General features: G+C 43.3%; 1 protein-coding gene across 6 annotated transcripts in view; it reads left to right on the top strand.

Annotated features, from left to right (window-relative positions):
- Window positions 1-12,337, top strand: part of LOC136933033 (NACHT, LRR and PYD domains-containing protein 12-like) — a 561,343-nt gene that overhangs the window by 487,534 nt on the left and 61,472 nt on the right. For 2 of the 6 annotated variants that reach the window (XM_067228398.1, XM_067228399.1), the window contains exon 18: window positions 104-841. In XM_067228398.1, the coding sequence (XP_067084499.1) occupies window positions 104-122 (19 nt within the window). In that variant the 3' untranslated portion in view covers window positions 123-841. Of the gene's footprint in view, window positions 1-103; window positions 842-1,988; window positions 2,160-3,110; window positions 3,282-7,680; window positions 7,855-11,666; window positions 11,714-12,337 lie in introns of those variants that run through there. The other 4 variants (XM_067228386.1, XM_067228387.1, XM_067228390.1 and 1 more) reach the window with 4 other exon arrangements.

Consider the following 12,337-nt stretch of genomic DNA (forward strand, 5'->3'; position numbering starts at 1 on the left):
CGAAACATTTGTCACATAACCTTTATTTATCAAATAGATGACGATTGTGAGACTAACGTCCGAGGACTTGACGTCACTCGATTCCTTCAATCTCTCGATACAGTCGCCATACCATGAACTGACCAGCAGGTGTCCCTATGGAGAAGATGTATCAAACACTTCAAAAAAACGATACTTTTTTGACACAATTGTTTCAAATAGCTTGTTGCTTTGGAAAGCTTTGTTTCCCCCATCACTAAGTCAGGGCAAGCAGGAGGCCAAGCAGGGCACTACGAGGCAGAAAAGACTAAAGGAGGTAGAAAAAACACAAGGAAGGCTTCTGTAGGCTTGACAAACAAAAACTGGTCCCAAGCAGAAAACACAGGGATAAATGAGGGTAGGAAGGAAGATGGGAGACACCTGGAGGGGTGGAGACAAACATGACATAGGTGAAACATATCAGGGTATGACAGGAATGTGTATAAGACAAACTACTCCATGATATTATTGTAGGTTGACCTGGGCAGTATGTTTTGTATTGTTCTGCTAATGTACTGCTTCACATGTGATTAACACCCTAACTCTGCAGTAAAGGTTATGGGTCACAAAAGGTGCCTTGTATACTGAGAGACCTGCTCCTGGATGTAGGATGTAATACATTCTTGGAATACTGTACTACTATGTAACTGGATGTACAATGTTCTACATATTAAAGGATGATATTGCATTTAAGATAAAGGGAAAGTTGACCAACCAGGACAGACAGTCATCTGACTGATCAAACCTTCTTCGTGTTTGAGAGGAAAATGATCAGACTGATATTCTTTATTTCTACCTCTAGAGGGTAGTAGTGTTTGTGATCCCTCCCTAATGATAACCTTCTACAGGCTGTCAGGATGTCACATCACAGAGGAAGGCTGTGCTTCTCTGGGCTCAGTGCTGAAGTCAACCTCCTTCCTGAGACAACTAGATCTAAGTAACAATGATCTGAAGGATGCCGGCATGAAGCTTCTCTCTGCTGGACTGGGGAACCCACTCTGCAAACTGGAGACACTGAGGTATGTATTTATGTTCTACATGAGCCATTAGGAAAGTTACCATCATCAAGTTGGGTATAAACTTAATGCCAAGAATGAGATATGCCTTCTAGTCATCAGTGAGGACTAGTTTGATAAGAAACAGGCAGATTTGCTGCATCTGAAACACTCTTAAAGATGCTGTACATAATGATTGGCTTATATGTTGATTCATGTTTTTGTTTATTTTAGACAGAATGAAAATGTTGATGCAACTGTTTCTAAATGTGCAACATGATTGCAGTCTCTTTGGGTAGTGTTAACAATCTGTATGCCCTTGCCCAAAGGGTAATAAAATACAGCTTAATTTAATTTTCAACCTTAAACCTATTTCGCATTGAAACACAACCTGTCATTCATCAAACTTTGTGAACATCTGGGGTTTCCCTCTTCACAGTGGAAAAACATTGACTTTAATCTGTGAACACCAATTGTTTTATTACAACACTGAAATGTGCAGTCATGGCTTTCGCAAAAAGAGAAATGGAGGTACTGTCATCTTCAGCACCTGTATGACAGGAATGTGTATAAGACAAACTACTCCATGATATTATTGTAGGTTGACCTGGGCAGTATGTTTTGTATTGTTCTGCTAATGTACTGCTTCACATGTGGTTAACACCCTAACTCTGCAGTAAAGGTTATGGGTCACAAAAGGTGCCTTGTATACTGAGAGACCTGCTCCTGGATGTAGGATGTAATACATTCTTGGAATACTGTACTACTATGTAACTGGATGTACAATGTTCTACATATTAAAGGATGATATTGCATTTAAGATAAAGGGAAAGTTGACCAACCAGGACAGACAGTCATCTGACTGATCAAACCTTCTTCGTGTTTGAGAGGAAAATGATCAGACTGATATTCTTTATTTCTACCTCTAGAGGGTAGTAGTGTTTGTGATCCCTCCCTAATGATAACCTTCTACAGGCTGTCAGGATGTCACATCACAGAAGAAGGCTGTGCTTCTCTGGGCTCAGTGCTGAAGTCAACCTCCTTCCTGAGACAACTAGATCCAAGTAACAATGATCTGAAGGATGCCGGCATGAAGCTGCTCTCTGCTGGACTGGGGAACCCACTCTGCAAACTGGAGACACTGAGGTATGTATTTATGTTCTACATGAGCCATTAGTAAAGTTACCATCATCAAGTTGGGTATAAACTTAATGCCAAGAATGAGATATGCCTTCTCGTCATCAGTGAGGACTAGTTTGATAAGAAACAGGCAGATTTGCTGCATCTGAAACACTCTTAAAGATGCTGTACATAATGATTGGCTTATATGTTGATTCATGTTTTTGTTTATTTTAGACAGAATGAAAATGTTGATGCAACTGTTTCTGAATGTGCAACATGATTGCAGTCTCTTTGGGTAGTGTTAACAATCTGTATGCCCTTGCCCAAAGGGTAATAAAATACAGCTTAATTTAATTTTCAACCTTAAACCTATTTCGCATTGAAACACAACCTGTCATTCATCAAACTTTGTGAACATCTGGGGTTTCCCTCTTCACAGTGGAAAAACATTGACTTTAATCTGTGAACACCAATTGTTTTATTACAACACTGAAATGTGCAGTCATGGCTTTCGCAAAAAGAGAAATGGAGGTACTGTCATCTTCAGCACCTGTATGACAGGAATGTGTATAAGACAAACTACTCCATGATATTATTGTAGGTTGACCTGGGCAGTATGTTTTGTATTGTTCTGCTAATGTACTGCTTCACATGTGGTTAACACCCTAACTCTGCAGTAAAGGTTATGGGTCACAAAAGGTGCCTTGTATACTGAGAGACCTGCTCCTGGATGTAGGATGTAATACATTCTTGGAATACTGTACTACTATGTAACTGGATGTACAATGTTCTACATATTAAAGGATGATATTGCATTTAAGATAAAGGGAAAGTTGACCAACCAGGACAGACAGTCATCTGACTGATCAAACCTTCTTCGTGTTTGAGAGGAAAATGATCAGACTGATATTCTTTATTTCTACCTCTAGAGGGTAGTAGTGTTTGTGATCCCTCCCTAATGATAACCTTCTACAGGCTGTCAGGATGTCACATCACAGAAGAAGGCTGTGCTTCTCTGGGCTCAGTGCTGAAGTCAACCTCCTTCCTGAGACAACTAGATCTAAGTAACAATGATCTGAAGGATGCCGGCATGAAGCTGCTCTCTGCTGGACTGGGGAACCCACTCTGCAAACTGGAGACACTGAGGTATGTATTTATGTTCTACATGAGCCATTAGTAAAGTTACCATCATCAAGTTGGGTATAAACTTAATGCCAAGAATGAGATATGCCTTCTCGTCATCAGTGAGGACTAGTTTGATAAGAAACAGGCAGATTTGCTGCATCTGAAACACTCTTAAAGATGCTGTACATAATGATTGGCTTATATGTTGATTCATGTTTTTGTTTATTTTCGACAGAATGAAAATGTTGATGCAACTGTTTCTGAATGTGCAACATGATTGCAGTCTCTTTGGGTAGTGTTAACAATCTGTATGCCCTTGCCCAAAGGGTAATAAAATACAGCTTAATTTAATTTTCAACCTTAAACCTATTTCGCATTGAAACACAACCTGTCATTCATCAAACTTTGTGAACATCTGGGGTTTCCCTCTTCACAGTGGAAAAACATTGACTTTAATCTGTGAACACCAATTGTTTTATTACAACACTGAAATGTGCAGTCATGGCTTTCGCAAAAAGAGAAATGGAGGTACTGTCATCTTCAGCACCTTTATAGACTCTGTAACCTAAATCAGTAGCACACATAATCTCAATTTCTTATTGTGTACGTGTGTGTCTGTGATTGTTGTGATGTATTTTTATGAATGTCAGGGTCACTAGGAAAAGTAAGACATTTGAAGTTAAAAGAAAGAACTATTTGAGGGTTTTCTCTGCTGTTAAATATAATAGCAGTCATGTTTGACCCTGAAGACAACACAAGGGTTAAGATAATACTATTCATCATATTATTGTACATTTACCTGGGCAGTGAGTTTAGCATCTGGCGGCTGTTGTTCCTGTGGTTGATGCTTCTTCCACTACATGAAGGGTTTCAAATTAGGAATGGCAAGAAAAGTGTGCTTGATCTATAATACTACTGTATATATGTATGGAACTGGCTATTCACATTTATTCTGACATACTTTACTTCATAGGATGGTAGTATTCCATCTGAGATGCAGGGAGAGTGTCTGAAATATCAATCTATTAAGCATTGCACAGTCAGTCGGTGAACAAGTTTAAGAAAGCTTTATTGTTTGCGGCCGGCCCACAAGGAGACAAAAACATCACACGCCATTGTGCTACAAAGTTTGTCTGGTTCACAAGTCTTCAGGTAAGACCATTTATTGGTGAGAAGCCTCCTCCCCTGCATATCAGCTGTCAATATGATCGATCCCAGAGACAGAGTGCGCGTGCACGTGGAAACTTACAGAGTTCTCCGACCCTAGGCTTGACCATATGATTCACTCAACACAGATAAGGTTTATTGCACCTCTAGTATGATAATGGTCAACCTAGGTCAGTTTGTTTACATAAGCCTAGTGTCATCTATAGGTCATGTAGGGAGACGGCTCTCTACTGACAAAGGAATGCTAGCACCAGTATTTTCAGAATATAACCTTACATTCTAAATTTCTCTGACAGTCAGCCAAATGCCCCATACCGAGTGAGATTTCAAACACATATCTGCTCTTTAAAAAAGTGAAGAAAGAAAGTTGAACACAGAATGTCAGTCTTTTATTGGTCCTTTGCACAGATCACAAAAGGTGACATTGGCCATTGAATTTCTTGAGGTTGGCCCTGCTAATGCGTCCTAACATTAAAGCAAAAAGAGCACAGAATGCAAACATTACATTTACATTTAGTCATTTAGTTGTAACATGACTGTTACAACTTTAAACTAGAATTTTGGAAAGAATATAAAATGTTGAAATAGCCTATATAAAGACATAGGCATGATGGTGTTAAATGATTATCTGTAATCCATGAACAGCATACTAATATAGCAGTTCCTCTTTTCGCAGGGAGTGCAGAGCCAACAGGCAGCAGGTTATCTAATGACTTAACATAGTTAAATAAATACTGACAGGCATTCTCTGTTATTTAAAACAAATATTTATTTGCTAGATACGTTTTTTGAATACTTTTGGTTAATTTCACTTCCATTTACTTTCCTCTTTAATTTTTTAGAAGAACTTCTTATATTGTCCAATAGCCTGAAGTGTTTGATGGCACGCCCTGTCATGTGATCTCTGTCTCTGGATCAGCTAGCCGTGTTGCTAAAAAGAACACTGTCAACTGAAGGCTTCTGAAGGGAACCAGATGTCTATCTGCTCAGAAAATTCAAAACTAGAGAAAAATGTACCATCTGAAAGTTAAAGTCTACTAGTAGCCGGTCCAGAACAAATAAGTTTACTGAGGCTTTTTACAGTAATTTAGAAGCAAATTACCTCAGGTTTACCACAGAAGATTCTCAGGGTATAAACCAGGACGTTTTGTAGCTAATAGGCTACAGAGCGACTCAAGTGGGATATTCTTCAGTTGGAATCCAACTCAGTGCAACAAGTTCGGCAGGTAGGCTGATATTTTACCACTTTATATGTATAAATTACGTTTTAGTTGACTGCGGCAGGGTGTGGGGAATGGGAGGTAGTTACAAATAGCTAGAAAGAGGCAGCAGGAGAGGGCTTTGTCGGGAAAGTAGCTGGTCGCTGTTGTTTATTAGGTTGTCATGACTTCATGAGTGATGTAGCGGGGTTTGCTCGTTTAAGATTAGAAATACTTAATTTATCATCAAGTTTGGGGCACCACCCTAATATTGGTTTAGGACATTAGGGAATCCTATGTTTAATATGTAATAATCAGTCTCATCTTTAGGAATGAATTCGTTCTAAGTGTAGAGCCAATCGTAACATCAGTGAACACGCACGTCAAAATCTTTACAATGAATTTATTCAAGTAAGGTAAACAGATCTTATGAACAAGTTGGATTATGGGTTTGATATGAGAGATTGGTTTCAATGAACAGAATGAAATGGTCTAACTTAAAGAAAGACAGAAATTGTACAGTCAATGATTACATCCTTACAAATCATAAACAGAGCTCACGCCAATGCCATGTCGAGGAGGAAAGAGCGTTAGCCATAGTTACGTTTGATCAGGGGTTGATCAATGATGTTGAGGGCGGTTTGCGCCAAAGGTCCGTTTGAAGAATCTGAAGTCAAAGCGCGGCTGCGCTGGGTCATGTGACTGAGTCTGCGGGATCTCAGTGAAGTCGCATTTGGAATTGCGTTTTTGGTTCTTCTGTTGAAACGTCCAGATAGTGACGCGTTCACTATGAAGTTGAATCTCAGGAGAAGCTTGGCGACGTCCTTTGGAACGCCAATCCTGATGGCGTTCATGCCATGGTCGGTTTCGCTGGAGTCAGAGATTGATGGTCATCTTAGGGCTTTATACAGTTCGAGAGAGGACCCGTCTGGGGTCAGATGTGGATTGGGGGAAGCTGGGTTCTCAACTCCCCCCTCCTTCCTTCACACCTACCAAAGGTGTGATCTGATCTCTGGCTGGTTCATTCGATGGTTCAAATATTGTTCTGGACATCTTGGTACAGTTACAAAATATAGTTGAATGATTGTTTTATTATGATAGCTTCGTGTAGATACCAAGAATGACGTGGTTATCTTTCAGGAAGAAAGAGTTGTTACTAGAATCAAGATTTCAGTGAACACAACATTAAAACAAAGTAACAAACATAACACAAATATCCCTCTCATAATTCTCCACCTTGTACTCTTGTGGTAAAGGTGAAGTCTCAAGAACTTTCCTCAAAAGTTCTGATCAAGGTATGTTCTTTGTTCAAATCGCCGCCGAAACGGATAGCAAATGGTCGCTGGAGACGTGTTGTCTAAATCAGGCCCTTTGAAGCTTGCAAGCTAGCAGGAGGGCTGATTAGGTAGATTGGGGAGGTCCCCCCCCCAATTCTATGGTTCCTTTGCATCGGCGTTTGGTGGGTAATCAGCATACTGAGGGTGTCACAAGGGCTGATTATGTTTGTCTGATGTGATTGAATCACTCTTCAGGTGTGGCAAGATGTTGGCTCCGTGTGGTCTTGCGGACCTCACTACAGTGATTAACTTCCTGTCACTGTTCAGTTGCTCATCCTCCTCGATATCGTGATATTTAATACAATTCTGAAGCAGCGGCGGCAATGATGATCTATGTCGAGCTGTCATAGAACTCGGTTTAGAGAGGGAAAGGTCACGTGGCCGTGAACATTGCTTTCTGCAATGGTGGATAGATATGATCCATGTTCTATGTCTCGTACTGCACAACTCATTTGTTGTGTTCATTCAAGTCAAGTTTGGGACTTGAAATCTAGTTTTTTTTGAGCAGGCTTTATGTAGCAGACGTCCTGATGTTCCATAGAACTGCTAGCACCAAACTGAACACAAACCTAACCTTCCTGAACTGGGGGGAAAGGTCACTCTGTCTAATGAGGGGGAGGAGCAGCTATGACAGCACCTGCCAAATGAACCCCTCTGTGCTGACTCACTCTGGAGGCCCAGATGGATTCTGTCACAACATTGATCCTCTTTCTACAGGTTGTCAGGCTGTCTGGTCACAGAGGAAGGCTGTGCTTCTCTGGCCTCAGCTCTGAGGTCCAACCCCTTCCACCTGAGGGAACTGGACCTGAGCTACAATCATCCAGGAGAAAAAGGATTGAAGCTGCTCTCTGCTGGACTGGAGGATCCACACTGCAGACTGGAGAAACTCAAGTAAGGACATGTTTGTGTTTTTATATACCTCTTCATGTAATGTTGCTTAACACTGAATAGACATCCAAGTATGTTAACAGGCCTTGCATTTCATGATTATACAATCACAGACTGCATGTTTATTTAGGACAGTGGGCTAGGAAGAGAGAAGCCCTATATAATCTACAATAGCCTTTAGTGCAATTATGATTATATAGCTACAATCATAATTGTATTTCCTGGGGTCTATTCCAGAAAGTGGGTTGAAGTGAAAACAGTGAGTTTGTTAACCCTGAGATGAGGGAAACTCTGGGTTTTCTGTTCCAGAAAGAGAGGAAACACAAACTCTGGTTACTTTACCACGGTAACTGATGGTAACTAACCTAACCTGCTTGCTGGCAGCTTTTGTTTAACAAACCATGAATTTCTCCCTCTCTCCTCCCTCATGCCAAGCCTGAAGCAACTATCAGACATGGGGTGTCCTTTCCTCATCCAGGGCTCCAGACTAACTTGTTTTACTAGCAGCACTGTAGCCCTTAACTGAACATGTTGGGGGCACAGGCAGAACATGTAGGGGCCTACACCTTAAATTGACCTGCAAAGCAATTATTCACATTTTCCCCATTTTAAATGTGTTATGTATGCGGAGGAGTTCAAGTATCTCGGGGTCTTGTTCACGAGTGAGGGAAGGATGGAGCGTGAGATCGACAGGCGGATCGGTGCGGCATCCGCAGTGATGCGGGCTCTGCATCGGTCCGTCGTGGTGAAGAAGGAGCTGAGTCGAAAAGCGAAGCTCTCTATTTACCAGTCGATCTACGTTCCTACCCTCACCTATGGTCACGAACTGTGGGTAGTGACCGAAAGAACGAGATCGCGAATACAAGCGGCCTAAATGAGTTTTCTCCGCAGGGTGTCAGGGCTCTCCCTTAGAGATAGGGTGAGAAGCTCGGTCATCCGGGAGGGGCTCAGAGTAGACCCGCTGCTCCTCCGCGTCGAGAGGGGCCAGTTGAGGTGGCTGGGGCATCTGATAAGGATGCCTCCTGGACGCCTCCCTGGTGAGGTGTTCTGGGCACGTCCCACTGGGAAGAGGCCCCGGCGAAGACCCAGGACACGCTGGAGGGACTATGTCTTTCGGCTGGCCTGGGAACGCCTCGGGGTCCCCCAGGAAGAGCTGGTGGAAGCGGCCGGGGAGCGGGAAGTCTGGGCCTCCCTGTTTAGGTTCCGGCCCCGCGACCTGACCCCCGGACAAGCGGAAGATGATGGATGGATGGATAATGTGCTGTTGTATTTTACTTTGCAGTAGGGCTGTGCGATATGACCAAAATCTCATATCCTGATAGATCCTTTCATATCCCGATAACGATACATAACACAATATGGCACATTTTCTTTCAATTCAATGAATAAATAGTTGATATAAAATGACCACATGGAGAGGCTCTAAATTGCGGCCATTTTGGTTGCATATGAAAGGGAAAAACTTGCCTGGGGCGCCAAATGTGCTAGGACCGCCACTGTGTATAACACATAAGGATGACATGAAATGTCCATGCAGAGCTAACCTGGTACTTACTGAACATGTCCCTGTTACTCTGTGCTGTGGAGGTTGATGGACCCTCCTCAGGGTTTCCCGCAGCACTTTCCAGTTAAGGCGGCCGCCTAAGCAACACACGCCTGCCGCCTTAACTACGTCGTCCAAAACAAAAAGAAAGATGAATTCCGTGTTACTCTGTCCTGTTTGCTCCCTTTCATTCCAAACAGTACCTTCTCTGCAGAATGCATTAGTCTATCGTACAAACGACCCCCCCCCCCCCCAGAACACATTAGGCTAGACTCTACAACCCCCCCCCCCCCCCCCCCCCCCCCCCCCGGTCTGACGGCAAACCCTACCACCTTAACTAACACGTTTTCTGTGGGAAACCCTGCTCCTCCTTGTAATGCCCAGTCATGCTCTGTTATAAAGGAGAAGAATGTGCCAGTTGTTTTACCATTCATTATTTTTTCTCATCATGTCGATGTACATGTCAAACCCATAATTCCACACAAGAACCTCAAAACAATGTACATGGGGAGAGAACAGTGTAGCTCAGTAGCTACCATACAGTAAGATGTATACCTCTGTAGGTCTTTCTGAATCGCTCTGTGGCAGCAGACAACATATCTGTATCATTCTGTGATGAAGAGCATTCTGTTCTACTGTACTGTACACAGTCTTTGCAATATTGAGAACTTAAACTACAAGAGGTTCTGTTGTGGCAGAAGGCTCAACAAGGCAGGTAACACCATCATTGACCTTTGGGAGAAATGAACCCCCCAAATGAAATCTCCACAAACACTAACATGTTATGTGGGCACTTGTGTCCTCGGGGGTGATAGGCTTGGATGAGTTCCCTCCAGGGATGCCTTCAGCCGCTGGTCGCCCAGCGTTCTGACTCAGAGCCAGCTCTTCTGCCTCTGTCAGAGGTGGTGCCCTCCTCTGCCTTCTTTCTGTTAGTCCGCTACAAGTCCAATGTTCATATACTGAGCAGGATTAGGTTAAACAACATCTATGTGTTAAAACAGCATTCTCACAAGTTGAGACAGCCACTGAATGATTTGTACTTGGTTTAATCCTGTCAAACATGATGAAAACAATCATGTGTCTGAATCAGAATGGGACAATGACAGACAAGGAATTTACTTTGGCCGAAAGATACCGACCGAGGTAGCCATTATCGGCGCCCCCTTGAAAATGTCAGCAGAAACATTACATTACATTTATTCATTTAGCAGACACTTTTATCCAAAGCGACTTCCAAGAGAGAGCTTTACAAAGTGCATAGGTCACTGATCATAACAAGATAGCCACAAAACATTGCGAGTAGCCAAAACATGAAGCACACATTGTGAACAACCAAAGTAAGTGCCAAAGGGAAGAACCATAAGAGCATGTAGTTAAACAAGTTACAATTAAACAACATGAACCGCTATAAGTGCAAGTGTACCTGTGGAAAAAAAAGCAAGCAACAGTAATAAAAACAATATATCACAGCGAGAACAACAATTTAAATCAGTTACCACTAACCACAAGAGCAACAAGTCTCTAAGCAAGAGTCATTGTGATCCTTGAGGAAACTAACATTGGGTCAAGCGAACCATTCCTAAGTACCGTTGTACTCCCGGAACAAGTGCGTCTTGAGCCTTTTCTTGAAGGTGGAGAGACAGAAACATGAGGAGAGGAGAGAAAAAGTCAACCCCCAGACTATGCTCCTAGAGGAGTACAGTGTGGGAACAGGAGAAAACACCTCAGCACATGGGCACATACATTGTACAACATTACAGAACTCATGACATGCAAAGGGGGTGGGAAGGCCAAAGCCAAATATGCCCTACCTGTTTGAACTGATTTTATATTCATTTTCAGCTGCTGCCAAGTGTGTTTTGTGCCCATAGGATTGTTCCACCACTTGTTCAGCTGTAGTAAGACGTGTGGTTAAGTGTCAAATAAATAGACTGCATTGAAATGTACTCATTGACCAATTGTCTGTCTTTTGGTGTTGCAGTTGTTGTTTACCTTTCAGAAAATGTTTGCATACTCGCCTGCACGCATGAGAATGTCTAATTCCAGTGAATTAGAATTAAACAAACTCAGATCAGCTCTTCTGGAACCGATAACTCTGTGCTTCCCATCTCAGGGTTCATCAAGTCAGAGTTCAGGGTTAGGCTCAGAGTTTGTAAAACCTGTTTTCTGGAATACACCTCTGATGATAAACATAGAAACAACATGTTTACTTTAGTCACGTAGCAACAGGTGAGGTGTCATTTCCTCATCATTCCTCTGCTTCTCCCTACAGTGTGGATCATGATGGAGAGTGCAGGATCAAACCTGGTCTTAGGAAATGTGAGTATTGACTGCTACTTAGTTCTAGTACACAGGGTCATACAGGGACAATACCATTAGTGACTTTGACACTGTCAGAAATGGACACACGTATGTGCCCTCCCTTCACCCTCCCCTCTCCTCCCCCTCCCCTGTTCCCCCCCTCCCTTCCCCTAGCTGGTGTGTGTTTCCTCTCCCCCTCCCTCCCTCCCTCACTCCTCGCTTCCTTCCCTCTCCACTGCCCTACCCTTTCCTCCTCCCACCCCTCCCTTCATCTCCTTCTCCCCTTTCGTCTCTCTCCTCTTCTGAGAGGAGGTCAAGGGGGTGTGGGGAGAGGAGGGCGGGGTCGGGGGAGAGGAGGTGGGGGGGAGAGAGTAGATAAGGGGGCTGGGGGGAGAGGAGGTCAGGTGGGTGGGGGGAGAGGAGGTGGGGGGGCGGGGGGGAGAGAATAGATAATGGGGGTGGGGGGAGAGAGCAGATAAGTGGTGTTGGGGGAGAGGAGGTGGGGGGGAGAGAGTAGATAAGGGGGCTGGGGGGAGAGGAGGTCAGGTGGGTGGGGGGAGAGGAGGTAGGGGGGCGGGGGGGAGAGAATAGATAATGGGGGTGGGGGGAGAGAGCAGATAAGGGGGCTGGGGAGAGAGGTCG

This window comes from Osmerus mordax, chromosome 24 (assembly GCF_038355195.1).
Source record: "Osmerus mordax isolate fOsmMor3 chromosome 24, fOsmMor3.pri, whole genome shotgun sequence".
Lineage (NCBI taxonomy): Eukaryota > Metazoa > Chordata > Actinopteri > Osmeriformes > Osmeridae > Osmerus > Osmerus mordax.